Source organism: Tiliqua scincoides, chromosome 9 (assembly GCF_035046505.1).
Source record: "Tiliqua scincoides isolate rTilSci1 chromosome 9, rTilSci1.hap2, whole genome shotgun sequence".
Lineage (NCBI taxonomy): Eukaryota > Metazoa > Chordata > Lepidosauria > Squamata > Scincidae > Tiliqua > Tiliqua scincoides.
In genome coordinates, this window is record NC_089829.1 from 17,440,448 (window position 1) to 17,467,555 (window position 27,108).

Consider the following 27,108-nt stretch of genomic DNA (forward strand, 5'->3'; position numbering starts at 1 on the left):
GCGGGCCGGCCGGGAGCGCGTCCCTCCCCGCGCAGAGGCTGCTGCGAGCGCCCGGCTCTTCGCGCGTTGTCACGGCGACGAGCGAGGCGGAGACCATGGGCGACGAGGAGTCGGAGCGCGACAGCGTCCGCACCGGGGAGTCGCGGGAGCCGCCCGAGGAGCAGCAGCTGCACGACCTGGGACGCCTCGAGCTGCCCGAGCTGCGCGGCCTCGTGCACGAGAACCTGTGAGCGCCGGAAGGGGCCAGCAGCGCTCCTCCACACTTCCGCCTCCCCGGCCCCTTCCCTTCCAGCCCGGAGGAAAGGCTGCGGTGCTTGGGCTCTTCCGTAGCCCGCGGAAGGGGGGGCACGACTGAGGCTTCCAGCCCAAGCCTATGCCTGGCTACTCAGAAGCAAGCCCCATTCTAGTCAGCGGGGCTTCCTCCCAGGAAAGTGTGGATGGGATTGCAGCCCTAGAGCCTTTTCTTGTGCATGTCTACTCAGAAGTCAGTCCCATTATAGTCAATGGGTCCTACTCCCAGGAAAGTGTGCGCAGGTTTCAAGCCTTACAGCCCAAGCCTATGCCTGGCTACTCAGAAGTCAGTCCCATTATAGTCAATGGGTCCTACTCCCAGGAAAGTGTGCATAGGTTTCAAGCCAATAGAGTGGATAGTGGGATGTTCTTTTCCCCCTTACCTAACACCAGAACTGGGGGACTTCCACTAAAATGAAGTGTCTGTGGAACTCCAAGTCTGAGTGTAATGGCCCTGCTCCCTGAAGAGTGGGTTGACCTGTTTTACCCCAGAGATGCTGCTCTGCAATGTGGCTTGTGTGGCTCTAACCCTGGGTATAGATCATCTGCTGTGTCTACACTCACAAGCCTCTCCTTTTCAGGCAAATCAATGCATTGCTCAAACTCGAGACTGACATGTTTGAGAAGTTTTTCAATCGGATGGAGCCAAGGGATGTGGCTGCTGAGAAACACGGCTCTTTGCTGGATGTGGGGCAAGTGCAATATGTAAGCTCCTGGGCTGCTATTTGACAGGCCTTGGTGTTCTTATTGTTGTGTGCAGTCAATAAGGTGTGTTTGAGGGAGGTGCCCCCAAAGGATTTCCCCTCCCTGCCTCTCCTCCATTTCTGGAGTGCTGCATGGCCTGCTCCGTGGATGTGCACACCTTCTATTGGTGCCTTCAGAGTCTCAAATTTCTTCCCAAACTTCATCGCTTCACTTTGAAACATGTTTCCTGTTTCACTTCTATTCCCAATACATGCTCCAGAAGCATTCATTTGCTTAAACCTATTTCTCTCAGTTCCTCCATGGTGTGAGGAGAGACAGGACCATGTCAGTCAGAGGCGCCCCTACCACAGATCACAATTGGGGTGGCGGCGCTTACCTGGAGCATTCCAGAAGTTTGGGGGTGACGTAATGACATAATCAGTTTCCCCTGACCTTCTGGGCTCTTGCATTGATTTAGATATAAAAAGTCTACTTCTCTTCAGAGATCTTCAGGCTGTTTCCATCCTAGCTGCCCCCCACCACAGTGAGCTGTGAAAACGCGATCCACAGTTAGAGTGTACAGTGCCTAGGCCCAAAGTGGCCTGAAGTTCACCAAAGGGAGGCTCAGGAGGTGTGGTGACATGCCCCCTCAAACCCCATGTCTGGGGGCATCCAGCCCCCCCCCCCCGCTCTAGTCTAGTGATGTCATTTATGTCAGTGTAGTGTTGTCCTAGGGTGGCCAGAGTGCACTCCCAGCAGCAAAGCTGACTGTGAAAATGATATCTCTTGAAGCCAAGAGCTGAAGCAGCAACACTGTCAGGCATGTCCTTGGTGCCCATAGCAATGCTGTTGATGTAGTCACATCAGCCAGGTCAGTAAACTGCCATTCTGTGCCTGGTGCATGGATACCACAGTGCCCTCAACAGTGTGAGCCAGCATGGTGTGTCTAACATGAGGCTGGTAAATGCGATCTGCCAAAAGGTGTTGCAGAGGGGAGTTTGAAACCCCTGAGGGAGGGGGGAGACTGTCCACAGAACATCCCACCAGCCCCACAGCTCCTTGGGGGAAAGGCTAGTGTGGAGAAGGGTTCCAGTTCTGCTGGGAGAGCAGTACTTTTGTGCTGGAAAGAACCCTTTTGCAGAGAGAGAGATTGCACAGGCAACAAGAGAAGCTGCAACTGCCCTCATGCCTCTTCACAAGCCCTGCTTCAAGCTCCAGTGTTGCACAGAAGGAGAACAGTGGTGCTTAAATGTGGGCCTGAGGCTGTGGAATGACACTCCCACCCTCCACCTGTGTGCATTTCTTCGCATTGGCCTTCTGAAATGGGTGTAAAGCTCTGTCTTCTGTCTGGGCTTGGGTTCAGCTGGTTTACTAGGGCAGGGTTATTGACAGTGCTGTCTCTTTGGTGGACTGTTGTGTTTGTTTTCATTTGCTGTTGCTAATGGCTACCTTGATCACTGCAAAGTTGGCTGGAGCAGGTAGAAGCCTGCGAGTACCCCAGTAGCTCACAGAGAGCCCAAACCTAAGTGTATTTACTTAGAAGTAAATCTCATTAGAGTCAATGGGACTTAGGACACAATCCTAACCCACTTTGAGGCACTGAGGTAAAGGCAATGCAGCTTCCAGGGAAGGGAATAAACAATCCTTATCTTGAGGAGGCTTCCATGACTGCCACCCAACTGCAGGATGCAGCACATGCCCTGTTTGCACTGTGTTCGTGTTAGAAAGTTGGTTAGGATTTGGGCCTTACTCAGGTAAATGTGGATAGCATTGCCACCTGAGCTGGTACACAGGATTGGGGTGAGAAAAGTGATACTGGATGGGGGGTGTGCAAAGATCCAGGCCAGCCATTCGATCTGCAGGCCCAGCCATGTCAGCAGGACAGTCAGTGGCTGCAGAGGAGGGGGATACAAATCAGAGCAGATGATGATGGGGGTTTGCAGGGTTGAACTCTGAATGTATACCTTGAAAAGCAGTGCCCAGATCTGAGCGATGGGAGTTACCTCCTGAATGCTTGCCACAACAGGCAATGTTGCACATCTGTCTCTCCAGCCAGCTGCCCTCTGTCATTCAGCCTAAGCACATGGTTGATCACACCAGTAGTAACCAGGAAGATTGTAAGTTGGGCAAGTTGCATTTGCCCTTGCCTAGAGCTCAGGTCACAGTGAGGGTTACAAGTCAGCCCCTGAGTCAGGGCCAGCCTTAGGGCCTAAGTTGATTTTGCTGAATTGGGCCCTGCGTTAAGGCAGCAAGGAGAGCTGCTGCAGCCAGCACCATACACTGACACAGAGGCTCCTGAGGCCAGAATGGCAAGCAAAGTGTCTCTGTGTGAACGCTCCTGCCCACCTTTGCGTCTGATTGGCTCAAAATCAGGCCTTCTGGAAGCAGCATCTACTTTCAGGTACTGTGCATGCATGGCACCATCAGCCCTGGGCTCACAGTGGCTACTCATTGCCACAGCTGCTTGGTGAGAAGGGGGGCCCACAGGGGTGGGGCCCCTGCAAAAATGTTTTACATTGGACCGTGCAGCTCCTGGGGACAACCCTGCCCACTGCCCTGCCAATGTGGTGGTGGGTGACCCCTCCCGTCACCAATTCCATTTGGAAGACAACTAAGGAAACTGCAGGCAGGATCACAGTTGTCTGTCTGCTGCCCCACATTGCCACCCAGAGCCAGAGACACAGCTGTAAAACAGGCAGAGCTGTTCTTGAATGGCACAGGTGGGAAGGTGGGTTTGGAAGTAAGGAATGTCAGCTTCCAGTTCTAACAAGGTTGCTGTGCAGAGTAGCAGGTGCTGTCTCCCCCATTGCTCCATCCCGCTGCTGGACCTGGCTTCACTGAATCATAATTGTTTCCTCAAGAAGCTTGCAAAAGTACAGAAGCTCCCTCGAACAAGAAAGTTGGTAATCACGTGGCAAGCCAGATGTCTGTTTCCTAGCCATTGCATCCCTCCGCCACCTTGCAGCTGCCTTTGGAAATAACAGAGGAGATTCAGTCATCAGTCTTACAATGTCTGATGCAGTAGATTCTCTGGCTCTTTTAGTAGACTCATAGGAACCAAACAAGAATCTGCATTGTCTCATTATTTTATTTCCCCAAAGAATCTTGAAATGTAATCAATTACTGAAAAAGAAAGCAAACAGGCTGTTTTATTTAATGGCCAGTGTTCTATTAATTTGACTTCTGCATTTTACACAGCTAATGATGAATTAGCCATCTTGTTGCCATGTTTTTTTCTCAGTGGACCATGCAGTAGATCATCCTTCTGTCCAGTCTCCCACAAATCCTATCCAAGACATTCAGCAATGAGTCACTCACCATCCATTTATATTTGGTCGGGGGGGGGGGGGAAATGCAGTGTCAAATTCAGTATGTGGTTGGAAACCAAAATGCAGGGTCAGCCAGTGCTCAAGTGCAACTGATGGCAATGTTTGTGGCTTCTGCTCCAGCCCCATGTGCCACCTTGTATTTTCTTGTGAATTGCAGCCACGAGGCAGACGCAGATCTAAATCCCGGATAACAACTGACCACCTGATATTTCTGACGGTGGAGCAGAAATGCGACCTTGCACAGCGGGAGTTGGATGAGACAAGAGAAGACATGCAGCGGATGAAAGAGAACTCAGATCGGCTCTTGCACAACTACTTGGTATAGTTGCCCATGTGTCATGGCGTACGACTAGCCCTCTTTGATTGTGCTCCCATATTGAACTGTTTATTCTACCTCTGCTGAACTACACATTGACTTCAGGGAAAACCCTTGAGCAATGAGTGGGAGGGACAGGGTGCCATTTCTGGCCCACTCAGCAGTAAAAGTCATGACAACCAATAGAGCCTATGGCTAAAACAGAGGCTCAGCTAGCCATGATTATAGGCAGGGTCTTTTGATTTTTCAAGGCCCAGTAAGCAAAAAATACCGAGACTTTGGAATATCTTTGAAATAATTTATTGAAGTATGAAAGTGTATTAATACTTCAATAAATATTATTTATTACTCAGTGATTATTTATGTAATAAATAATTTAATAAATTATTATTAATAATAATATTATTAACATGATGTGAGATCTCCCGAATCCTTAATACTGAACATTATCCATGTATGTGTAAGTCTTGAACTTACAATGTGATTTAAATCCTCCAGGCTGTTCTGGAGGAAGCAGACATTCGCATTGCTGACATAAAAAAAGCCATGGTGGACTTTGACAAAGACATTGTCAGAACTATAACCAAGAAGAAAGGCAGTGTCATAGCTTCCGAAAAGGTGCTAAAATACATGGACGACAAGATCCACACCAGGGTTCGTGAACAGAATTTTGCTGTCAACTTGATCTTCTCATGTTGCTCTTATAACATCAGTAATGCTGGCTTCTGGGGCTGGGCACGGTGACTATAATCAGCTTGTGAGCTTGCCAGGCCCCTGGCTTTCAGTATCTGTCTGGGACTGGGGGTAATGGCTATGAGACACCATCATAGGTTTCACCAAATAGTGAAATGTTTTTGGACACCTCTGGCTATGTGCCATTTCAGAGTGTTCTTGTTTTGTGAAGTCAAGACTCATGTCTTCATCAAGGCCCCCCCACCTCATGGTTGCCAATTTTTTTATTAGCCTTGCTCCTGTGTTCTCCTGCATTAAACAGTTAAGACCTCCCCTCATAATTTTGTCTCCATCAAAAAGTTGTGCTATTACTATTAATAAATATTTATACTGTATACTGCTTTTCAATAAAAAATAGTCCACAAAGTGGTTTACATAGCAAAACAAATCAATAAATGGCTCCCTGTCCCCAAAGGGCTCACAGTCTAAAAAGAGATGGAAAAGAGATATTAGCAACACCCACTGGAAAAGACTCCATGCTGGGGTAAAGAGGGATAGTTGCTCTCCCCTGCTAAATATAAGAGCGCACCACTTTAAAAGATGTCTCTTTGCCCAAATAGCAGGGGCACCAAAGGGCTCAATTAGCAGGCTACCATTCTTCATGTTAACCTACCGTAAAGGCACAGGAGTGGAACCAGTAAAAAAAAGATGGCAACCCAACCTTACAAATCCCTGTTTACACTCCTGTCATTTCATTTTCCTTAGGATGTTTTATTTTTCTTGTGATGCACCTCGTTTCAAGGGTTTTTAGTTTGGACTGTTCTGTATGAGGGCTTCTGTTCCTATTCTGGGACTGGAGTCACTGAGAGGAATTTTATCAGGGGGTACAAATTTCTTTTTGGGCCCTTCTCTTTTCCTTTCAAATGTGAATTTGGCTCCTTGGCTCCCTTTTTGACCCCAGGCCCAGATATGATATACCCCCTGTACTCCCTTCTCAGAGGCCCTGACTAGAGTTGAGTGGTATGGTAAAAGCTCCACTTTGGATAGAGGCCTACTGTGGAGTGTGCCTGATGGATAATGCACTATTGATGGTTTTGCCATGCATGTTTTTGATGATAGCCCTTCTGCATGTAATAGTACATGGTTTTTCTAGACTGAGAGAAAGACCGAGAGAATCCAGAATGGCTCTACTGATGTGTGTCTTTGGAGATTGCATTGGGATGGTAGCACACTGTACACAGACTTGGAGCCTGAGAAAGAAATTAGGTGGCTTTCCTTCTTTTTTTCAGGATGTAATAAAAGAGAAAATGCGTTTGAAAAATGATTCCCTGAAAGTCCAGAAGAAGAAGATGCAGATGCAGCTCAAACAGGTCTGTGAACCTTGGTGGTCAATTTTCAAAGATGTTTCTTGGCAAGACTGACAAAGAGAGCCGGGTCGTGTACTTGCTGTTCTCTTCCGTTCCTTCAAGAACGTCTTGATGAATGGGGCACTCGGTCTTGATAAATGGGGCACTACGTAACCATCTCTGTTTTTTGCTGGTCTGCAGAAGGAGGAGCTGGGGGAGGCCCTACATGAGGTTGATTTCCAGCAACTGAAGATTGAGAATGCCCAATTCCTGGAGAAGATTGATGAGCGAAACCAGGAGCTGCTGCAACTGAAGCTGACTGTGGGCAGTGCTCTCCAGATCCTCAACTTCTACAAAGTAAGTAGACCAAATCCATTGCCCACTCCCACCCTCTGGCAATTGTGTAAATGCTACCTTCTGAGAAGGTAGCTTGGAGAGGAATTACCTGATACTGTGGTTCAGAAGATAGTGCCTTTTGGATCAAGAAAGCTGCAGGGGGAAAGGGATGACAAGAGAAGGGGGAATGACCTTGTCTGTTTAGTCATGCACACAATTCACCCTCTTCACAGAATGGACCTTCCCACACACCCAACTTATCATTATGGAAATGGCTGTGCCCCCCCCCCGAATGCTGAAGAGAACTGGAGCCTGGTGACGAGTACTGTGAGAGGTGGCACTGGCATTGGCCAAAGCCTCCCAGCACCTCTTGGATTCACCAAAGGCCTCAGCCCCTGTTACCAGGTGGTGTACCAGCCTCCACCACTCCTCCCACTCTCTAGATTCAAGAAGGAAGGGGGGAACAGAACAGAAGAGGAACTGTGGAGGAGAGATGAGTGGTGATTGGAGATGCTCTAGCCCAACACTCTGTTCTCTCCCATATTTCCTCTTTTGTTCCACTCCCCTTTTCATTTCTGAATTCAGAGAGTAGGAGGAGGACAGAGAATGGGAGGCACTGCCCCCCCCCCCAGTCTGCTGCCTGCAGCAACAGTCTCTGTCAGCCTTGTGGGCCCTACAAGGAAAGAAGATACTTCAAATGCTCTTAAGAGAGGCTATCACACTTATAATAGCTGGAGCTCAGGGCTGGATCCAAAACCTGTCTTGCGCAAGTGCTGTCTCCTACTCATGCAACAGAGGAGATGTGATTTTTTTATAACTCTTTTTTCCCTCTCCAGCCCCTCTGCCACATACTATCTGGTTCCTGACCCTCAGCAGCAATTTTTTTTTGGGGGGGGGGGGATACAGGGGGCTGGATAAGGAAGAGGAAATCATATTCCTCCTGAACAAGCAGGAGACAGCACCTGCATAAGACAGGGTTTGGACCCAACCCACAGTCCACTTTCTTGTCCAGGTCAAGATGGCACATCAAACAGCTTTAAAAAGTGTGCAGGAAAAATCAGGACAACTTTAGCTGTTTCTCTCAGCCTTTGTAGATGAGTAGATTCTTATGGTCTGGAAATCAGAAACTGTAGTGGCACTAACTCTATGGAACTCTCTCCCTCTTGATTTAAGAACTGTTTCCTCCTTGGAGGCTTCCGGTGAGGCCTAAAGACATTTTTGTTTAGACAAGCCTTCTGAGTTCTTGTCTTCTTGAGTGACATCTCACTTTAAGAGGCTTACGGTCTAATCCTATCCAACTTTCCAGCGCTGATGCAGCTGTGCCAACAGGGTGTGTGCTATATCCTGCGGTGGGGGGGGCAGTTGTGGAGGCTTCCTCAAGGTCAGGAAACATTTGTCCTCTTACCTTGGGGCTGCATTGCGGCTGCATCAGTGCTGGAAAGTGGGATAGGACTGGGCCCTTCCTGCCTGCTACTGGTGGTGTCTGCTACTCTTATTTCTGAATTTTTTTGTAGAGTAGTGTTTGTAAGATTGTTTCACGGGTTTTCGTTTATTTTGTAATTGGCTTTTAAAAATTTTATTTTATGTTTTCTGTATTTTTTTGCATTTGTTTTTAGTAACCTGCTTTGAATCTCTTCAGGGAGAAACACTGAATAAAAATATTGTAAATAAAATAAATAAATTTAGGGTCCCTCTGGTGAGTTGGGCACACTGTATGCACTGACTACTTGCACACCTCATTTCCCAGTTGTGGCTACTCACGAGCTACTAGAGATGTGGAAGTGTGTTTAGGCAGCACTTAGTCAAGCCAAATCAGTCTAGTGGCTGCTTGGAAGCGTTGCCATCTGACTCTCCCTCCTTCTTAGGTAGTCACAAGGCACCCTGCAACCCCCTCCTCAAGTCAGGGCCTTCTTGTTGTATTTCAGAAGAAGCTGCAAAATGCCACAGCAATGGCCAGCCACCTTGTGAAAGAGATTGCCCAGAGATTCGATTCACTGGAAAAAATCAAATGGGAAGGCCTCACTGTGGAGGAGGTAGGAGCCAAAGCGGTCGCAGGAGGAGGAGAGTCACAGGAGAGACCTGGCGTGGCCAGGACTCACTCCACTTGCACTTTAACGGGAAGGGAAGCGGGTCTCCAGTACCATGGGTGCGTATCATGAATCACTCCTTCTCGACCGAACCGTGAGATGGTTCTGCAGCAGCAACACTGTGGGCCTTGGAGGGCTTTTTGCAAATCATGTCACTGCACTGTTAGTGTCCAATCTTCACATCTTCTTGGGCAGTTGCTGATTTCTCTGGTTCAGAGTATAGCTCAAACCAGTGGCATAGAATCAGAGGGGCGGGGGGTGGGTGGGTACGGTCTTCCTTTGGTACCAGCCATAAGAGGGTGCTCAGGGGGTGCCAGTGTCACTCCTGTCCTGGCCGCACCAGCCTCAGACATGCCACAGCCCAGTTGGCAGGAGGCTCTGTTATAGTCAAAGAGCAGTGGTGTTCACTGTGCCAGTGGTGCTTGCTGTGACCGGAGCTGACATGCACCTGCATGCACACCTAGTACACCATGACCAACTTCTCTTCCCTTCAGCAGCAAAAGCCTGGCAACCAGGAAGTGATGTGTGATGTGATGGTGCCAGACTTCCAGGTTGCTGAACTCTGTATTGGGTAACACCACCCCCAGCAACACCACTGGTTCAAACTGTTCTAGCAGAAAATCCACTACAATGACAGAGTATTGTGTGTCACTCAGAGATGGTGTGCACCGCTTACTTCCTGATTTGTACACAATTGGGCCAGGAAATGGAATTGTTCATATTGGGGACCTGCCTAGGTTCCTCTCCCTCATGTTTGTGGACACATAAGTGTGAATGTTTTCAATGGAGGAGGGATCCTTTGGGTGCTAGGAGAGAGGCACCCCTCTCAGGAAAGCAGACAAGTGATGCCCTTTTATCTCTGTGGGTTGTACATTCAGGATAAGAAGCCACATCTCTCTCCAGTATGAGTGGAGGGTGGATTCCCTGTTGGAGCACCAAACCAAGAGCCAAAAGACGTGATTTATTTTTACTTGAAAGAGCCAGGTTGGAGTAGCAGCACTGGAGGAGGGGCTGTTGAACTCCTCCTTCCCCTTCGGTGTTTTCCTGACCTTAATCCAACACCACTACCACCAGGCTGCTGCTCACCCTGGACAAAATCCAGGTGTTGAAGCCAAAGAGGAAAAGCTTCCTGTCAGAGTGCTTGTCCTGTTTTTTTTTACAGGAACAAAGCATAGCCAAACACTTGAACAGAAAGCTACGGAAGCAGCTGGCCATGTACAGAGTGCCCCCTGTCCTCAGCTACGTCCACAAGAAGATGACAGTCTATGAGCTTGAAAATACTATCAAGATCTGGGAGAGGAAGGTGGAAATTGCAGAGGTATGGCCAGGCTGGGGGCAGGGCAGGGCAGGAGGAAGCAAATATGACGTGCGCAGTTGACTGCAACGCTACCTGCTTTGAATGCCCTTCCCTCCAATGCCTCTGCAAAGCAAGTCAAGGAAGAAAGCTGCTGGGGGAAGAGGGCTTCCCCATTTTTCTTAGAAGCCCCAGGCCAGATTCCTAGCAGCACCAAGGTGATGAAGCTGAGTTAAGCAGCAGTCTGGAGCTACTCCCAGATAGACTGCAATTCAAGGGATCAGGAGGAAGAGGGGAGCCTCTGGGCACTTTGCTCATGACTGCCTTTGTTTTTTCCCCCTTGTATCCTCCAGATGGCCTTGAAGAGCTACCGCAACCTTTGGTATAAGGCAAAGCTGACCAGTCATCAACTGCAGACTCTCCTCCCAGAGCAAGTGACCCACTAACAGAAAGAGAGAGAGTGAGAGTTTTCAGAGGTCCTGCTACCTGGGTTCAACTCTGGAGAGAGCAGCAACCACTGCAGGGGACTCAGCCCCAGTTGGACCCCTCTGGCTGGCAAGGCCTTTGCACCCAGATTTGTCTCATTGAAGCTTTATCACCTCTTATTCCCTTTCCTCTTCTCATGTGAGGAGTGACTTTACAATGGTCATATCTGGCTGTGTATGTATGTGATTTGCCTCTGTAGAGTCATTTTATACCAAGTGCATTGGGAGGATCCCAAGGAGGATTTTACCATTTAATAGCCCAAAGGAACTCTCAAAACAGGCAAGCAGCACTGAGCACTCCTCATCGTGATGGCTCAGGTGTGCCACATTCCCTGCCCCCACCCAAAAACCTAAGCTGTCCCAGTGGTGCCTACAACTCAGTTGGTCACCCAGAAGGTCAAAAGGTGGAACAATAGGCTTGCAGGGATTGTCCCTCTGTGTCCCTGAGGCTGGCTGGACGCTGCTGTTGCAATAGGGAGTATCTCCCCACTGTAGTAGTCATAGTAGACAGGAAGAATCCTGCCCTGGGGCCTGATTGGCCCTGGTGCTTCTTCGCCACTTTCCTGGGGATGCTCTGCTTCGGGACCGACTGTCAAATTTAATGCTTTTGCCTCCATCCATGGTGTAGCAATCCCTTTGTATTGCTCTGTTGTAGTCCCGAAGGCAATGAGTCTACCCACGAGGATGGGAGAGACGGGCATTCCCTGCTTTGCTGTAGTGGCTACAATCCAGTCACTATAATGGGACACCCTGGTGTAGAGAAACGGGCCATAGCATTTTGTGCCACCCTTACTCAGTATCCCCTTCAGCACCCACTGTCTCGTGTCCAACACTTGGCACATGATCGGGTTGCCTGGATGCCCCTATGAAAGAGGAAAAGCAGGAAGAGAAAGTTCAGGGCCTTGCAAACAGAATGACAAAGCACACCCCTGCCCAGGTTCGTCAGAACAGAACAACTGTGTGAGCGTGTGGTGTTATGGCTGGCTCTGTCCTGCAGTAAAAAGGCCCCAGCTGGAGCATAAGCTGCCACATTGCTTGTTAGCACCTAACTTTCAAAGTTGTACTGAGCTGAGCAAGCAAAGTGGGGCTTGATGCTCCTGGCAGCCCACTGGCCCTGAAAAGGGACCATCACAAGCAGCAGGTATGAACTGGTCATAGAAACAGGGCAGTGAGTTTTAGCCCCCTGTAACCCTCTTAAAACATAGGAGCCAACCTCATGTGAGAAATGTAAGATTTCTTTCACCTTTACAACTCCTGTCAGGTGCCTGGAGCCTCAAGTCACAACAGCCATCACACATGAGAGTCACAGCTAATAGGTGACTCTGCTCTACAAACACTGACTCAAAAGTGGGACATGATCTCTTTGGTTGCTGTGAGGCATTTCATTTCAACCGTGGGTCTCTGATGAACCGCATTACTTAATCCAGACTTGCACCTGCCCTGCTTCAGCTCCTTGAACAGGCTTCTCTTTATCTTTTTAAATATTTGTCTCCTGCCTTTCCCCTCCTGATTAGGAGGTGCCCAAGGCAACTCAGCCCAACATTTAAAAACAATAATAGAAACAACAGATCAAAACAATAAAACCAGAAAACATTACAGTGACAGTAACAAAGAGAACATTGAAACAAGCCAAGGCAGCAGCAAACAGGCAACTGACCAAATGCAAAGCTGAAAAGTCCTGTTTGAGAGACAGGCAGAGGTGTTACACCTACAGGGTGCACCACTAAGAAGGCCCCCACCCACATCACTGCTAACCAAACTTCCATCAGTGGCAGGACTCCTTAGTAGAGCCTCTCCCAGCTGACCTCAGGGCACGATGGGCCTTAAGACCTCTTGGTTCCAAGTTGTTTAGGGCATTACAGTAATGGGCATTAATAGTCATGACCAGCACCTTGAATTGCACTCAGAACTGGACTGGCAGCTGGTGAAGTTGGTATAACAACAGAAGTGGTTATAGGATTAAAATGGCTGGTGCAGGCCAAAACATGTGCAGTTGTGTTGTGCACTAACTGAAGTTTCCAGATGGTGGTCTTCAAAGGCAACCCCAACATGCAGTAACCATGTAGTATTGCACTGCAGTAATCCAGTCTTGATGTAATAAGTGTGTGGATAAACATAGCCAAGTCTGACTTATCCAGTAAAGGACACAGTTGGCACACCAGCATAAGCTTGGGAAAGGCGCTCCAACCACAGGCATTATCTGGAGCAAAGCAGAGGCCAAGAGCACCCGAAACGGCACATCTGGTCCTTCAAGGGAAGGGTATCCAGACCAGGCTGATGTTCTGCTACCTGGATTGCATGTCTCCTGACAAACCACCTCCATCTTGTCTAAATTTAATTTCCACTTGTTCTCCTTCATTCAGCCCATCACTGACTTCATTCAGAACATCCCCAGCACCAGATGGAATACAATGGAGATGTAGATTTGGTATTGCATGTACTGGAGGCATCCAACCCCAAATTTCCTGATAACCTCCCTCAGGAATGACTTGTACATGTTAAACAACAGAGGGACCTGTCGTTTAACATGTACAAGTGGGACAACCCTGTGTGTACAACCCTGTGGAGACTATGTACAAAAGCCACAGCATTGAGCAGGAGACTCTATATAACCTTCTGGAACCTATGGAGTCAGCACAAATCTACCTCCAACCCAAGGTCCTTGCCAGGTGTTGCAGAAAGATACTATGGTTGATGATACTGAAAGCCTCTGAGAGATCCAGCAAAACTACAGGGATGCACTTCCCTTTCAGGTTCCTGGTGTAAGTAATCAACTAGGACAACTAAAGCTGTTTCTGACTCAAACCCTGGTGGGAAGCCAGACTGAAATGGGTCCAAATAATTTAATCCAGGATTTTCAGGAGTTGAGTCACTGCTACTCAGACACTTTGTCCATAAATGGTGTTATAGATTTGCTGGTAATTATCTAGCAGAGTGGGGTCAATGAAGGGTCTCCCCCTAGGAGGGGTAGGCAACCACTATTTTAAAGCAGGGAAGGTGTCTTGCCCTCCCTAAGAGGTGAATTCATCACCCCTCTGTTAGCAGAGCTGAGGGAATCTGCTTACCAGGCATCCAGGCACATTGCCTCCATCCCTGTGGCTGGCACATTCTGTGGTGACAATTCTGTACAGGGGACAGGGGTCGACATCCACCAGTGAGAGCTTCCTTAGAGCTTCGCCTCCTGTCTGGACAAAGATCAAGGCATGAGAGAGGGCCAACCTTCCATGAACTTCCTAGAGCTAAGTGGGTAACAGGCCATAACACATGCCATCAAAGGGCCAAGTGCAGGCCATATTCATGTGCTGCAAGCTCATTTCTGCCCAAGATAATGACGTAGCACTCTCTAGTACCAGCAGGAGAAAAGGCGCATGGCCTCATTAGCCCCCTGCGTGTGCTTCTGAGAGAATGACCATGCAACAAGCTTCTGTGGGGCTACTGTGCAAAAAGTTCTATGACAGAGTCCAGAAGAATCTCAGTGCCCTCAAAAAATGTTGTTGAATGTTTCTGATGTCCAGCAGAAAGAAATCTTGGAAGCATTCAGATGGGAACAGGATGATCCAGGATGGTGTAGCAGTTTGGGAGTTGGATTTAGATCTGGAAAATCCCAGTTCAAGTCCCTGCTCAGCCAAGAAGCTTCCTGAGTGACCTTGGGTTAGTCACTCTCTCTCAGCCTCACCTACTTCACAGGTTTGTGGGGACATAAGGACGGGAGGAACTATGTATGCAACCTTGAGCTCATTGAAGCAAGGGTGATATTAAAATCTGAAAAATAAATGTCACACGCAAAGCGAATCTCTCAGATCTTTTCCCGGAGAAAGGTCAGCGGATGCAAAGGAACTAAATGGAGGAAGGCAGCTTCACATGGAAAAACATGACTGATGTTATCCTCATTAGTTGTGAAGACAACAACAGGCATAATACTACACACACACACGCGCCTCCCTGAGCTCTTTGTAGGAAAACAAGCAAGGCTTTATGTGAACTAGAAAGCACATTGTCACCCTCTGGAACTCTGAGGTGGCATCAGTGAAGACCAGGGGTGCCCAAACCCTTGCCCTGGGGCCACTTGCGGCCTTCGAGGACTTTCAATGCGGCCCTCAGGGAGCCCCCAGTCTCCAATGAGCCTCTGGCCCTCCGGAGATTTGTTGGAGCCCCCACTGACCCAACGGAGCTGCTCTTAGTGTGAGGGCAACTGTTTGACCTCTTGCGTGAGCTGCGGGATGAGGGCTCCTGCCACTGCTTGCAGTTTCACGTCTGTGATGCAGCAGAAGCAGCAAAAGGAAAGGCCAGCCTGGCTTTGTGCAAGGCCTTTTATAGGCCTTGAGCTATTGCAAGACCTTCATTCATTCATATAAGTTCATCTTTAATATTCATTTATGTAAACTTATGTAAATTTATTCAAATTTTAAATGTAAATTCTTTTTTTGCCCGGCCCCCAACACAGTGTCAGAGAGATGATGTGGCCCTCCAGCCAAAAACTTTGGACACCCCTGGTGAAGACTATGCTTGTTTTCAGGTGGGTGCCTGGGTGCTGAAGTGACTCACCTGCCCGAGGATGCATCCAGCCTGCAACTTGGCAGTTCCCCAAAGCTGTGTCAGGAGGGGCTTGGAGAGGAAAGCAGAGGGGTTGCACTGCCTGACTGAACTCGAGTGGGGTGGCTGTCTTCAGGAGGGCAATGTTGTGGATGAAGGTAATTTCATCAAAGTCCTTGTGTGGGATGATGGTGCTGATGGAGACCAGAGTGGGCTTCTTCGAACCTGTGACCCCAACCAGAGCTGAGGCCTGATTCCTAGCAACAAAGAGAGTGGAAGTTAAGGGGGGGGCAAGTATGAGAGACAAGCATGCTCCTAGGTCCCTTCGCTTCAGCTCACTCCACCCCTCTGTTCCTGGTCACCAGTTCCTGGCAGAGGTTCTGATCATAGGGACAGACATTCAACCCCAGGGAAGAGGTGGGAAAAGTTGGATACCTGAGTTTTGGTACTTCTTAAAGGCACAGAAACCCTGGCAGGGGGCTAAAAAAAAGGTGGACAAAGTGGACAGGAGGCTTAAAGAACACCACCTGGGGGAGAAGTGGCTCACCTGCATGGGGGTGCTGCAGGTATCTCACAAATCAAACAGCACTCCAGGTCAGAGAATAGACAGAAAACCTTTGGCAGGGGATGCTGGTGGGCTGCACAGTCCTCCTCCCACTGTACCTTCTGTGTACAAAATATACCATCGTTTTTGCTAGCTAGAGTAACCAACTTTGAATGCCCTTTCTCCTTTTGTCTTTAGCAGCAACCTGATCTGGAGGCATCAGCACGTGACAGCTGTAACCTCCATGGCATGAAAAACTTCACTTTGTGATTCTGCACAGGAGCAGGCCAGGCCAGGTTTTTCTGGTCAGTTGACAAGTTTGTAGTCCTTGCAGGATTGGGCCACAGCTATGCATAGAGCAAGAGTCCAGTTGACAGGAGACTAGGGTAGAAACAGCTTTCTGATCTTCCCATCAAACCAAGTTATAGTCAACCCATAGGAGAATTTCAGCTCAGTGATTAGAGGCAAACTAGATATGACATCAAATGTGTATTTGTCTAGGTTGGGCTTTACTCTTAGAGACATAGGAGGCCACCCAGGGACCTGATCCAGACTGGAATTGTAACACAGATTGGGATGTTGTATGCTGCCTTCTTGCTGACAATCTCTCCTGAAGTTGTCCTGTTGTTTCAGTGTTCTGGTTCCTTCTGCTGGCAAAAAGTAAACCTGGTAATGTAAGGCAAACAGGTCTCACAGAAAGGAGACAAGTGCCCGACTAGTGGGACCAGGTGGACAGCAAGAGTGGAGGAGCAGGAAATGGCAGCCGTGCAGAAAAAGGAGCTGCAAAGAAAAGTCCTACCTGCTGGCCAGTGACAACCTTTCTCAGCTTGCTAGTGGCTTCTGAACACTGCATAGATGGGTTTCACTTATTTACAACTAGGAGGATTGGAAATGAAAGCCCAGGGTGTGATGGCACTGAGTGGAGACTCTGCCTCAGTATCCCCTATGGATGGGGCTATATGCCCCAGTCTGCCCCCACGCTTTGACTGTAGCTGAGGGTGCAACTCTGTTTCCAGTACTTGCCAGCCTGCCCAAGGTGGACAGGCTCAAAGGCCCTGAGAAGTTTCTCACCATTGCAAGCTCTGGAAAGAATGACAACCAAGATAACTATTGCTGTACTCTATCTGTATCATCCTGTCAAATGGTCAGGAGGGTTTTGCCATTTGGAGCAGATGTTTCCCAATGTTATCTAGTTATTTGATTTTTTTTCTGTAAACCGCTTTGGGAACTTTTTGTTGAAAAGCGGTATATAAATACTGTTATCATCATCATCATCATCACTGCCATGCCTTGATTACCAAGTCCATTGGGCCCTTTATGCATACAGTGGCTTGTTGTGACTCCCACTCCTGCGTCCTCTGCTCCTCCTACCTGTTCTGGAAAGTGGAGGCTACACTTAGGATCCAGTGTTTGCTCAGGATGGAACCAACGGCCAAATGATTTTGATGGAGATCTTGCAAGGATACCACCCAAGGGAATTCACCCACAGCTACCAGACCTTCCGAGATGCTCGGGAGAGCAGCAGTGACCTGCACGCCACAGCCTGCACCACAGGAGAAGAGGCACATGATGATTATCAGGGCTCATCCCCACCTGCCGGCTGTTGCTATCTCTGCATTTTCTCCTTATACTGAAGCAGGCCAGGAGCCAGGGTTGTGGTGCAGAATGCAGAACACACCCTCCAGAGGAGAGAACAACAGCAGATTTGGAGGACATTGTCTGGATATCCATGAGAAAAGGCTCTACTCTACCTGCCTGCAGCCAAAACCTTGGAGCATATACTGGGGGACAGGGATGCCATCTAATAGTCATGGAAGAGCTGGCTTTACTCATCTCCTAGGCAAGGATGGCCCAAGCTGATTGGACCTCTGACCCAAAGCTCCCACCAACACTGCCCTTGGTGTGCCCCTGTGCAATGGCCCAAGAATCATGCAGAAAGCAGTGATCCAGTCCCCTGCCTCTTCACATTGCTCCTTCCTCACATGGTCCCTTTAAAGAAATCAGGAAGCATGGATCACAGAGAAGGGGGGCAGTGGCAGACTTGGCATGAAAGGCATCCTGAGAGTGTTTGCTGCTTCCTGCAACCCCCTGCTCAATGTGAACCACACCATGGTTCATGCATGATGATCAGATTGGTGCATCATGGATCAGATTGCTGCATCATGGATCAGATTGGTGTCCCCCAAGGGCAGCAGCTCTTATATTTGCTCACCCTGACATTGTAGGATTCATAGCTATTTTTATAATAAAATCTGGAAGATTAGATAAGGAATGTCCATTGGGGAAGGGGGCATCACTCAGGGCTTTTCTTGACAAGAGTCCCAGTTTCAGTCTCCAGGTAGGGCAGAGAAAAATTCTTGCTCCAATCCTCAGAGAGGTGCTGCTGCCAGTCAGTGTGGACAATGCTGAGTCAGGTGGACCAAGAGTCTGACTCGGCAGAAGGCTGTTTCCTGGGTTTCTAATGCCTAAAGTTGGAAGCATGCACAAACCAGCCACTTGACACAGTGAACAAACTTGGTATGACAGGCTGGTCTCCCTGCTTTGCCACAAGATTTTCCAGTTAACCGTGACAAAAATCACTCTCTGTGCTGATGAAAAAATAATGAAACAATAGCAAAACATCTGCAAATCTATTCTGGTGGGCAGAGATGGGGTCTATGCAAAGCATGGTGGTTTGCCTAATTCACATTATTTCAAATTGCATTGTGTGAATTCTTGTCTGTTTGCCACAGGCAACAAAGAACAAACACAGACACACACACACACCATCACCACCACCCATGTCCCCATCTTTGTGGCTTTCAGGTACCTTCATCTGTACCCCCAGAACCCAGAATGCAAGCATAGTTGCTCCACTTCCCACCATCAGAGTTCTGCTGCCCCAAGAACTCCACTCACCCACAACAGAAGAGGGCAGGATGGCCATGGACAAGCACAGGAGAAGCAGGCCTCCCATGTGGATCCCTATGGAAAAGAGGCAGCAGGAGGCAAGGTTGGTCCAGGCCTTCCCCAGGCCCATTCCCTGGTCTCCCAGCATCATCAACCCCAGCAGCTTGTTTGGCTGCCCAGTGCAACTCCAGCCAAAGGGAGCATCCCCAGGACAGTTGCCAATTTTCCAATGGTAATTTTTTTTCCAGAATATAATCTCAGCCTAAAGTTCCTCAATTATGACCAGCAAGGCTGTTGGACAAGCTTCCCAGAGATACAGCCTACTCTTGGGTCCCCTGCTTTCCTTGCACAGTGCACAGTGGCAGGGGAATTGTGGGCAGGCCTAACCTAGGTCATGCTCTCAGTTCATTGTGCCAATGGTGCAGAAACATTTACCAGGGCCAAACATGAACTGGGTGTGTGACCCTCTGCAAAATTGCTCTGGGATTCTACAGCAAATGTGCAAAGGTTCCTCAGAAGGTCAGTCTATGGGGGAAACAAAAGTATGGAACCATGGATTCAGGGATGAGGATAAGGGGTGCCTCTCCCTCCTCCCACACTGGGTTGAGGGTAAATTGCTCCTCTCCTCCTCATCTCCTTCTAACTGGGTTCCTCCTTCTGTTGGCTTGTCTGGAAGTTCCATTCTATGATTTTAGTCTTGCTACTTCAAAACAGCATTTCTCTCTTGACAGCCTTCTCCCACCCCATCCCCAAGTGACACAAATAACTACTTTTCTCAAAGAACCCTTGGCTTAGTCTTGCAACCTCTGGCTTCCTGCCACTATCAAAGTGTCACACTCTTTTTGTTCTCTCAGGCCCTGACACTACAGAATCAACAACTGTGAGGTCATGGTTGCCATGGCACTTGCAATTCCTTCCTTGCCTTCCTCCTTTCCCACAGGGCCTTTTTTCAGTTGGATAAGAGGATGCTCATCACCACTGAGGAGCAGGTTGCCTCAGGGCTCCTTCTTCTTGTTCAACAGCTTTAGAAAGGTTTAGAATGAGGATCAGATTTGCAGATGACACCAAACTGGGAGGAGGAGCCTAAGGCAGTGGTTCTCAAACTTATAGTACTAGGACCCACTTTTAAAAATGGGAATCTATCATGATCCACCAGAAGTGATGTTATGACCAGAAGTGACATCATCAAGCAGGAAGAGTTTTAATAATCCTAGGCTGCAATCCCACCCAAACGTACTCAGGAGTCCCATTTGCTATCATTGTTAAAAGCATATACAGTACAAAGTAGTCTGTTAAAAGTTCAGATGTGTAATATTTCCCCAAATGCAGTCATATATCATGGTAGCATCAAGTCTAATATATTAAAAATAAAATATTGAAATGAATGAGGACCCAACTGAAATTGGCCTGCAACCCCCCTGGTAGGTCCCAACTCACAGTTTGAGAAACTGCCATAAGGGGCAGGAACAAGATCCAAAATTATATTGATGTAATGGAGAACTGGGCAAATGCAAACAAAATGAACTCCTGTAAGAATAAATGTAAAACTGCGTTTGGAAAGGAAAAAATCTGAAGCACATTCATAAATGGGGGACAAATAAATGCTGAGACAAATAACTTGTCTCAGCAGCAATATGTGGGACAAACAACTGGGTATTTTCGTAGACAATGAACAAAACATGAGCTGACAGTGTGATGCAGCAGCAGAGAAAGCAAATGCAATTCTGTTGCAACAACTGAAGTAAAGTATCCAGACTGGTGGTCCAATCCTAACTCACTCTGCAGCACTGATGCAGCTGTGCCAACAGGGCATGCACTGCATTCTGTGATGGAGGGGCAGTCACGGAGGCTTTCTGAAGGCAAAGGAGCATTTGTTCACTTATCACCAGGCTGCATTGTGGCTACTGGAAAGTTGGATAGGACTGGGCTGTGAGTGAAATAATGGTTTCCCTGTATTCTGTTTCAAACCTCACCAGGAATGCTGTGTCCAGTTCCAGATGCCACAGTTTAAGGAGGATATTGACAAACTAGAGCAGGTCCGGAAGAGTGCTACTAGAATGATGAGATGAATGGTGAGACCATATCATATAAGGAAAGATTGTAGGAGTGCGGTGTGTTTAGTTTGGAGAAGAGACGGTTAAGAGATGACATATCTACAAATATTTGAAGGACTCTCATGTGAAAGATAGAGTGGATTTGTTCTCAGTTGTTCCAGAGCAGTGTTCTTCAACCTGTGGGTTGTGACCCCAATGGGGCCCGCATAGGAAGAACTTCCTGATGGAAGCCATTCAGTCACAGTCACAGCCATCTACTGATGTCCCTAAGATGGTAACATAGTACTCCCTCCTTAGCTAGAGGTTTTTTCTGGTTAAAAACACATACAAACACAAAACATTGCCATTTTGTGTTTAAATTATTATTATTATTATTATTATTAACAGTATTTATATACCGCTTTTCAACTAAAAGTTCATAAAGTGGTTTACAGAGAAAAATCAAATAACTAAATGGCTCCCTGTCCCAAAAGGGCTCACAATCTAAAAAGATGCAAATAAATACCAGCAGTTTTCATCCAAATAAAAACACAAAACATCACATTTTGGTGAGGTAGGTGAGGTAGAGAGAAAATCACTGGTCTGAGGTCACCCAGGAAGCTTCATGGCTGAGGGGGGATTTGAACCTGGTTCTTCCTCCTAGCAAACCACTACACCACCGTGGCACGTATATATGGTGCCTGCTGAGCTCAGGCCAGAGGTGACATCATTCAGCAGAAAGTGATGTCATTCATCATCATATATGTGGTTGCTGCTGAGGGTGGGAAGTGACATCATTCATCATCAATGATGATGAATGGTTGCTTTCTGCTGAATGATGTAACTTCCCACCCTCAGATGTCACCTCCTGCTTGATGACGTCATTTCTGACGCTCACCAGGCCCCCTGTATGAAATGAGTGTGACACCCTGCATCCTTTAGGTTCTCCTTCTCAGTTGTGATGCCCGCAGTAAAGTCAGGTCTGCAGGCACTGAGCTCGTCCTCCCTCCGTCTCCACTGTCTCCTGGTGACGTCATCAGTGCCTGAGGCTCGGCCTCGCCTCTCACTGACTGCGCATGCGCGCTGGAATGCCTGTTGGCGGGAGCACCCGGTTTTTCTTCCTTGGGCGCCATGTTGGGGGCCTACTCGCCGGTGGAGCCCGGGCTGGGGCCCGAGGAGAATTTCCTCTCGCTGGCCGATATCCTCATGTCCCAGGAGAGGCTACCCTGCTTTGCCGAGACCAGCCTGCCGCGCTTGGGCGCCGTGCTGGGCAAAGCCGCCCTCGCGCCTGGCTCCTCCGCCGCCGACGCGGCCGTTCCTGAGGTGAGGAGAACGTTCGGCGGGACTACAACTCCCGACAGCCCGCGGGCGAGGAGGGGCGGGCACTAGCCGGATGTGGAGGGCACTAGCCGGAAGCGGAGGGCTGGACTTCCGTTTTGCTTCCGGACTCTGCTCTAAGGGGTTGCTATGATTGGCTGGGTCGTTCCTGCTGCAGCCAGGCGCTCTATTCATAAGAACAGCCCCACTGGATCAGGCCATAGGCCCATCTAGTCCAGCTTCCTGTATCTCACAGCGGCCCACCAAATGCCCCAGGGAGCACACCATATAACAAGAGACCTCATCCTGGTGCCCTCCCTTGCATCTGGCATTCTGACATAACCCATTTCTAAAATCAGGAGGTTGCGCATTCAATGTAGGGCTTGCTGTTTCTGCAGCATGGGCTGGCTGGTTGTGCAAACTCAGTGCCAGTGGGTTTAGCTGAGCTTCAGACTGGCTCCCAGCCTCAGATCCCCCATACAAAGCTTGCAGCTAACCGCTGTGGCTGCCTGCCTAGGATTAAGCCCCTTGGAGCTCGGTGGGGCTAAGGGCCAAACCCTTTCTAACTTTCTAGCCCTGGCACAGCTGTGCTAATGGGGCATGTGCTGCATTCTGCAGGGGGGGGCAGTCACAGAGGCCTCCACAGTTTGTCCCCTTCCATTGGGTTTCACTGCAGCTGCACCCACACTGGAAAGCGGGATAAGGGCTCTGTGGGGCTCTTCAGTCCAGAAGAAAGGAGCCCAAGGAGGGACATGATTGAGACATACAAAATTATGCAGGGGACGGATAGAGTGGATAGTTTGTCTGAAGCCCCATAGACTTCAAATTTCTTAGAGTGTATGATGAAGAAGGTCCCCTGGAACCTAACCCCATTTTCACCATAGGCTCAGTGATTTAGTATCCACGAATTCAGTATCCACTAGGTTTTCCACCAGAAACCTAACCCCAGAGGATAGAGAGAACTGACTGTAAATGGTTCTGGACTTTAAAAAATTGATTTAAAAATAATGTCAAAGCTAATGCAATAATTTCTCATTCTAGTATGAAAAATATTTGAATTGCATTGAATATTTGAATTGAATCTCATTCTAGGATAAAAAATATTTGAATTGCATTGCAAATAATTTGTCTGTAGATGTATTCATTCTGAAGAATTCTTTTTTTCTGAATATTGATTGATTGATTGGTTGGATTTGTATTCCGCCTTTCTCCCTGAAGGGCACCCAAGGCAGCTAACAATCACAATTAAAATACAAAGCATAATAACATGCAAATAAACATTAAAAAAATATATGTTCTGCTATGTCAGAATAATGTCAGTAATCCACTGGTTAAGTACAGGTTACATTCCCGAGGTCTGTCTTTAAACTGAAATATTTATTTACTTATGTGAAGTAAACAAAATTGGGAACAACTGTCAGTAGTGGTTGAAAAACAATATAGAAATATTTATTTCTGTAAATAAATAATTATCCATAAAATAGATAATTCACTCCCTTGTGAATACACACTCTGTGGTAACCAGTATTTCTGCTAAGGGGTCTGTGCTGCTGCACAGGCCCCTCTGCTTGCTGTTTGGCAGCTACTTGGTGTTTCATATATGTAGTCATAATGTCAAATGTCATTGCTGGACTTCTGGGAACTCTGAGCTATGTGGAGCTCAGCTTTAGTAGAGTTTGAGCCATATTACTGCACATTTTAAGCCTTTTCTTCCCAGCGTTGCATATATGCAACAGGAACCAAATGTGTACACCTGCAGGCCAGGCAAAAATGGGTTAAAAGAACAATGGTGATATGCCTGTTTTATATGCTGTGTAATGTACAAAATGGGTAGCTGATGTCATTTATTTTGAAGTATACTTTGTTAAGAGTTTGCTACCAGTATTGTGGTTCTTGTATATGGAATGCCTCTTCTCAGGAGAGAACCTCTTAAATTCTTTGGGAGAAGTTTTAGAACAGTTTCTCAAATAGATAATTGAAGACTCTGCTTAATTTTCAGCTTTTATGGGTTTTCTTTTCCTCTGTGTGACCTTCAGGGCTCAAAGCTGGAAATCCCTCTCTGGTTGGCCAAAGGCTTGTACGATAACAAGCGGAGGATTATTTCTGTGGAGCTGCCTAAGATTTACAAGAAGAGCTGGCGGACAGTGTTCACTGCTGATGCCAGTGTGGTTGACCTGCACAAACTGGGCCCTTACTACTATGGATTTGGCTCCCAGCTGCTGAATTTCGATAGTCCTGAAAATCCTGAACTAGCCCAGACCATATTGCAGGTAAAATGCTGTTCTCTGCTACTTTCAGTCTTTGTGTTTGCTTTACTTGTGTGGACTTGGCTTCTCTCTGTACTGTAGCATTATGTCATTTGTGGACTGGTACCCTTTTGTATGAAACTTGCCCTTCTAACTTGTAAAATTTAAGTTGCTCATCCAAGCTTTTCTGTGCATAGGAAGTTAGGAGTTCTGGATTTTCTGGAGCCCGGAAAAAGATATAGAAGGTGTTGGCTATTACAACAGAGTGGACTGTGTTATCTGTTGCTCTCCTTGGTTGTGCTGAGCTACACATCATGTTACATAAAATTACTTAGGGTGCAATCCTAACCCCTTATGTCAGTGCTGGAAAGCACTGGCATAAGGGCAATGCAGCTCTGAGGTAAGGGAACAAACATTCCCTTACTTTGAGGAGGCCTCAGTGAGTGACACCCAACTGCAGGATGCAGCATACGTCCCATTGGCACCGCTATGCCAGTGCTGGAAAGTACTGACATAAGGGGTTAGGATTGCGCCTGTAGAACCTTAAACCTGTTCCAAATTGTTGAAGGGGAGCAAGGGACTTTGTCTTGGCAATAGCAGTGTTAAACCTCCTTGTCCAGCTTGAACTAACGCTGTTATCCTTCTACCTTGGTGCTCATTCTGACAACATGGCATGAGCCACCTTTTTTGTGTGGCACAGCAGCAATTAGTAAAATGGGCTGGCAAAGGCAGGTGGGGTTGGACATGAATCATATTCTTCCTTTCCTGATGAATTTAGCCTTTACTGCTGAATTATAGTGATAACTTTACTGTGGCTAAGGATTTATTTGAATGGCAATCTGAACTTCCAGGTTACCAAGCTCCCAGAAGTGGCAGTGCAGTGCTCGACTTGGGAAGTGCTCGGTTTTGCTGCATGCCGGACAGGGAATGGCAGAGCTACCTGCCCATGCTCATGGAGTCTCTGTCTGCTGTGTGGCATAGTCACCATAGGGACTTGGTGAGCCTGGGCAGGCGGCTCTGCCGTTCCCTGTCTGGCACATGGCAAATTGGGTAGGAGGCAAAGCCTCCCAAGGCAAGTTTCATGCACACCAGATGACCTTGGGTCACAGGCTCCCCCTGTCATTAGGAAAGAGGGACCGTTTATTTGACTGGCTACAGAGCAGCGTGGTAAATCTGCCTCCTAAATGGACATACAGCAAATGCAGTCATGCTCTCCCATTAGTTCTGGTGTTTTTGAAATCACAGCAGTGTTAATATAAGTCTGGTGAAGTGTTAACTGTTCTTCAAAGAGGTTTTGGCTGCTTTTGTATGGGCTCTGCTCCCAGGGAGATGAATGGGTCTCCTGCCATTAAACTCATGGATCTGGTTGCTAACAGTAGAAGGTCTGATGCATGAAATGGTGTGTAGTCTAGCACATGGCGCAGAATTGCCTAGAATCTCCTGTGCCGTAAAATTTGGTACACTCTCTGAGACTACAGTCTTGTACACACTTATCTGGGAGCAGGTCCTATTGAACTCAATAGGACTTACTTCTGAGAGATACGCATAGGATTGGATTGTAAATGTGCCACTTTCTGGTGTTCTACTAACTGTGTTCTGCCTCTGTGTGCAGCCTCCAGAGAGCCACAACCTGGCCTGTTGATGGCTGCCAAAAGTGCTGGCTGCTTGTACTTGCGCCCAGGTTGGCTTTCTTCTATTCTAACTTGCTCTTTCCCTCTTTAGACATTTATTGGTCGATTCCGTCGCATCATGGATTTCTCCCAGAATGCCTACAACGAAGACACCTCTGCGTTGGTGGCCCGGCTGGATGAGCTGGAGCGAGCCTTGTTTCAAGCTGGCCAGGAGGGGCTGAATAACTTCCAGTCCTGGGAAATGGGTCAGGCTTCTCAGATCACAATATCCAGCTTGGTCCAGAATTATAAAAAGAGAAAATTTACTGACTTGGACAGCTGAGAGCACGAAGAACACGCCAAAACTTTCATGGGGACAGTTTGGGGATTTATGTTCAGTGTTGTAGCAGTGAGAGACCAACAAAGAACAGAGGCTCAGGTTATGAATTGAAATCCTTCTTGGCAGAATCTTGAGACAGAACTAGAGTCTGTTTTTGAGAGATATTGGCTGACATCCCATGCCTCTGGAATCATCTGTGTAAAATAGTTGGGCTGTTGGTGTTTAAATTCCTGGGTTATTCACTTTTGCCTACTTGTTCTGCTTTTTGTGGTTTTTCCTAGAGGAAAAATGGGCTTCAGAATCTATAATTTGTTTCCTAGTACTTGTGGATGATGTCTACTGGAAACACAATTGTCCTTGATATTAAACATGTATACAGTACAGAACACAAACTGTGATTTAACCAACATGACTCCTCCCCTGGGCCTCTCTGAGCTGTCATTTTGTGAGTGGAGTTGAGATCTTTAGTGAAGAATTCTCAGCACTTTATAAAACTGCCCCTCCCAGAATTCACTGGTGAAAGCTGTGGGCAATAAACTGTTCATGCTTTTTGTATAAATGGTGATGCCTTTGGAAGAGGAAGGGGCTAGGGCTTTATTGCTTGTCCCTTCCTTCTTCTGTAGCTTTGCTCTAGGCTAAAATTATACCATCCCAAGAGGTCACCTGAAAAATTGCTTCAGCTTCCAGTCTTCGTAGTTATTCTAGATTTTATATTCCAGTACTCTAGATTTTGTATTCTTGATTTTATACAGTATT

General features: G+C 47.7%; 3 protein-coding genes across 4 annotated transcripts; 2 read left to right on the top strand and 1 right to left on the bottom strand.

The window, feature by feature from the left end:
• On the top strand, positions 1 to 14,600 carry CFAP263 (cilia and flagella associated protein 263). 2 transcript variants are annotated; one of them, XM_066637115.1, is made up of 9 exons: positions 1 to 226; positions 873 to 996; positions 4,462 to 4,623; positions 5,119 to 5,274; positions 6,582 to 6,662; positions 6,840 to 6,995; positions 8,900 to 9,007; positions 10,224 to 10,379; positions 10,709 to 14,600. In XM_066637115.1, exons 1-9 carry the CDS (start codon positions 96 to 98, stop codon positions 10,799 to 10,801), a joined length of 1,167 nt encoding a protein of 388 aa, XP_066493212.1. In that variant the 5' UTR covers positions 1 to 95; the 3' UTR covers positions 10,802 to 14,600. The 2 variants fall into 2 exon arrangements, with proteins under 2 accessions (XP_066493212.1, XP_066493213.1); XM_066637116.1 differs by lacking the exon at positions 8,900 to 9,007.
• PRSS54 (serine protease 54) lies at positions 11,218 to 21,972 on the bottom strand. The gene is made up of 6 exons (XM_066637924.1): positions 21,858 to 21,972; positions 18,816 to 18,881; positions 17,289 to 17,460; positions 15,386 to 15,630; positions 13,906 to 14,021; positions 11,218 to 11,703 (listed from the first exon to the last, which is right to left on the bottom strand). The coding sequence occupies exons 1-6, from the start codon at positions 21,970 to 21,972 to the stop codon at positions 11,218 to 11,220; spliced, it is 1,200 nt and encodes a 399-aa protein (XP_066494021.1).
• GINS3 (GINS complex subunit 3) lies at positions 21,935 to 27,108 on the top strand. Its single transcript, XM_066637627.1, has 3 exons — positions 21,935 to 22,162; positions 24,193 to 24,426; positions 26,125 to 27,108. Exons 1-3 carry the CDS (start codon positions 21,971 to 21,973, stop codon positions 26,353 to 26,355), a joined length of 657 nt encoding a protein of 218 aa, XP_066493724.1. The 5' UTR covers positions 21,935 to 21,970; the 3' UTR covers positions 26,356 to 27,108.

Coding starts and splice junctions, on each gene's coding strand:
- CFAP263 (XM_066637115.1), top strand. CDS start 96: ATGGGCGACGAGGAGTCGGAGCGCGACAGCGTCCGCACCGGGGAGTCG. Junction 227..872: donor GGCCTCGTGCACGAGAACCT/GTGAGCGCCGGA, acceptor TCTCCTTTTCAG/GCAAATCAATGCATTGCTCA. Junction 997..4,461: donor ATGTGGGGCAAGTGCAATAT/GTAAGCTCCTGG, acceptor TGTGAATTGCAG/CCACGAGGCAGACGCAGATC.
- PRSS54 (XM_066637924.1), bottom strand. CDS start 21,972: ATGGCGCCCAAGGAAGAAAAACCGGGTGCTCCCGCCAACAGGCATTCC. Junction 17,461..18,815: donor CCTGCCCTCTTCTGTTGTGG/GTGAGTGGAGTT, acceptor CCTGTGGTGCAG/GCTGTGGCGTGCAGGTCACT. Junction 15,631..17,288: donor GCCTCCACTTTCCAGAACAG/GTAGGAGGAGCA, acceptor CTTTGTTGCTAG/GAATCAGGCCTCAGCTCTGG.
- GINS3 (XM_066637627.1), top strand. CDS start 21,971: ATGTTGGGGGCCTACTCGCCGGTGGAGCCCGGGCTGGGGCCCGAGGAG. Junction 22,163..24,192: donor CCGACGCGGCCGTTCCTGAG/GTGAGGAGAACG, acceptor TGTGACCTTCAG/GGCTCAAAGCTGGAAATCCC. Junction 24,427..26,124: donor TAGCCCAGACCATATTGCAG/GTAAAATGCTGT, acceptor TTCCCTCTTTAG/ACATTTATTGGTCGATTCCG.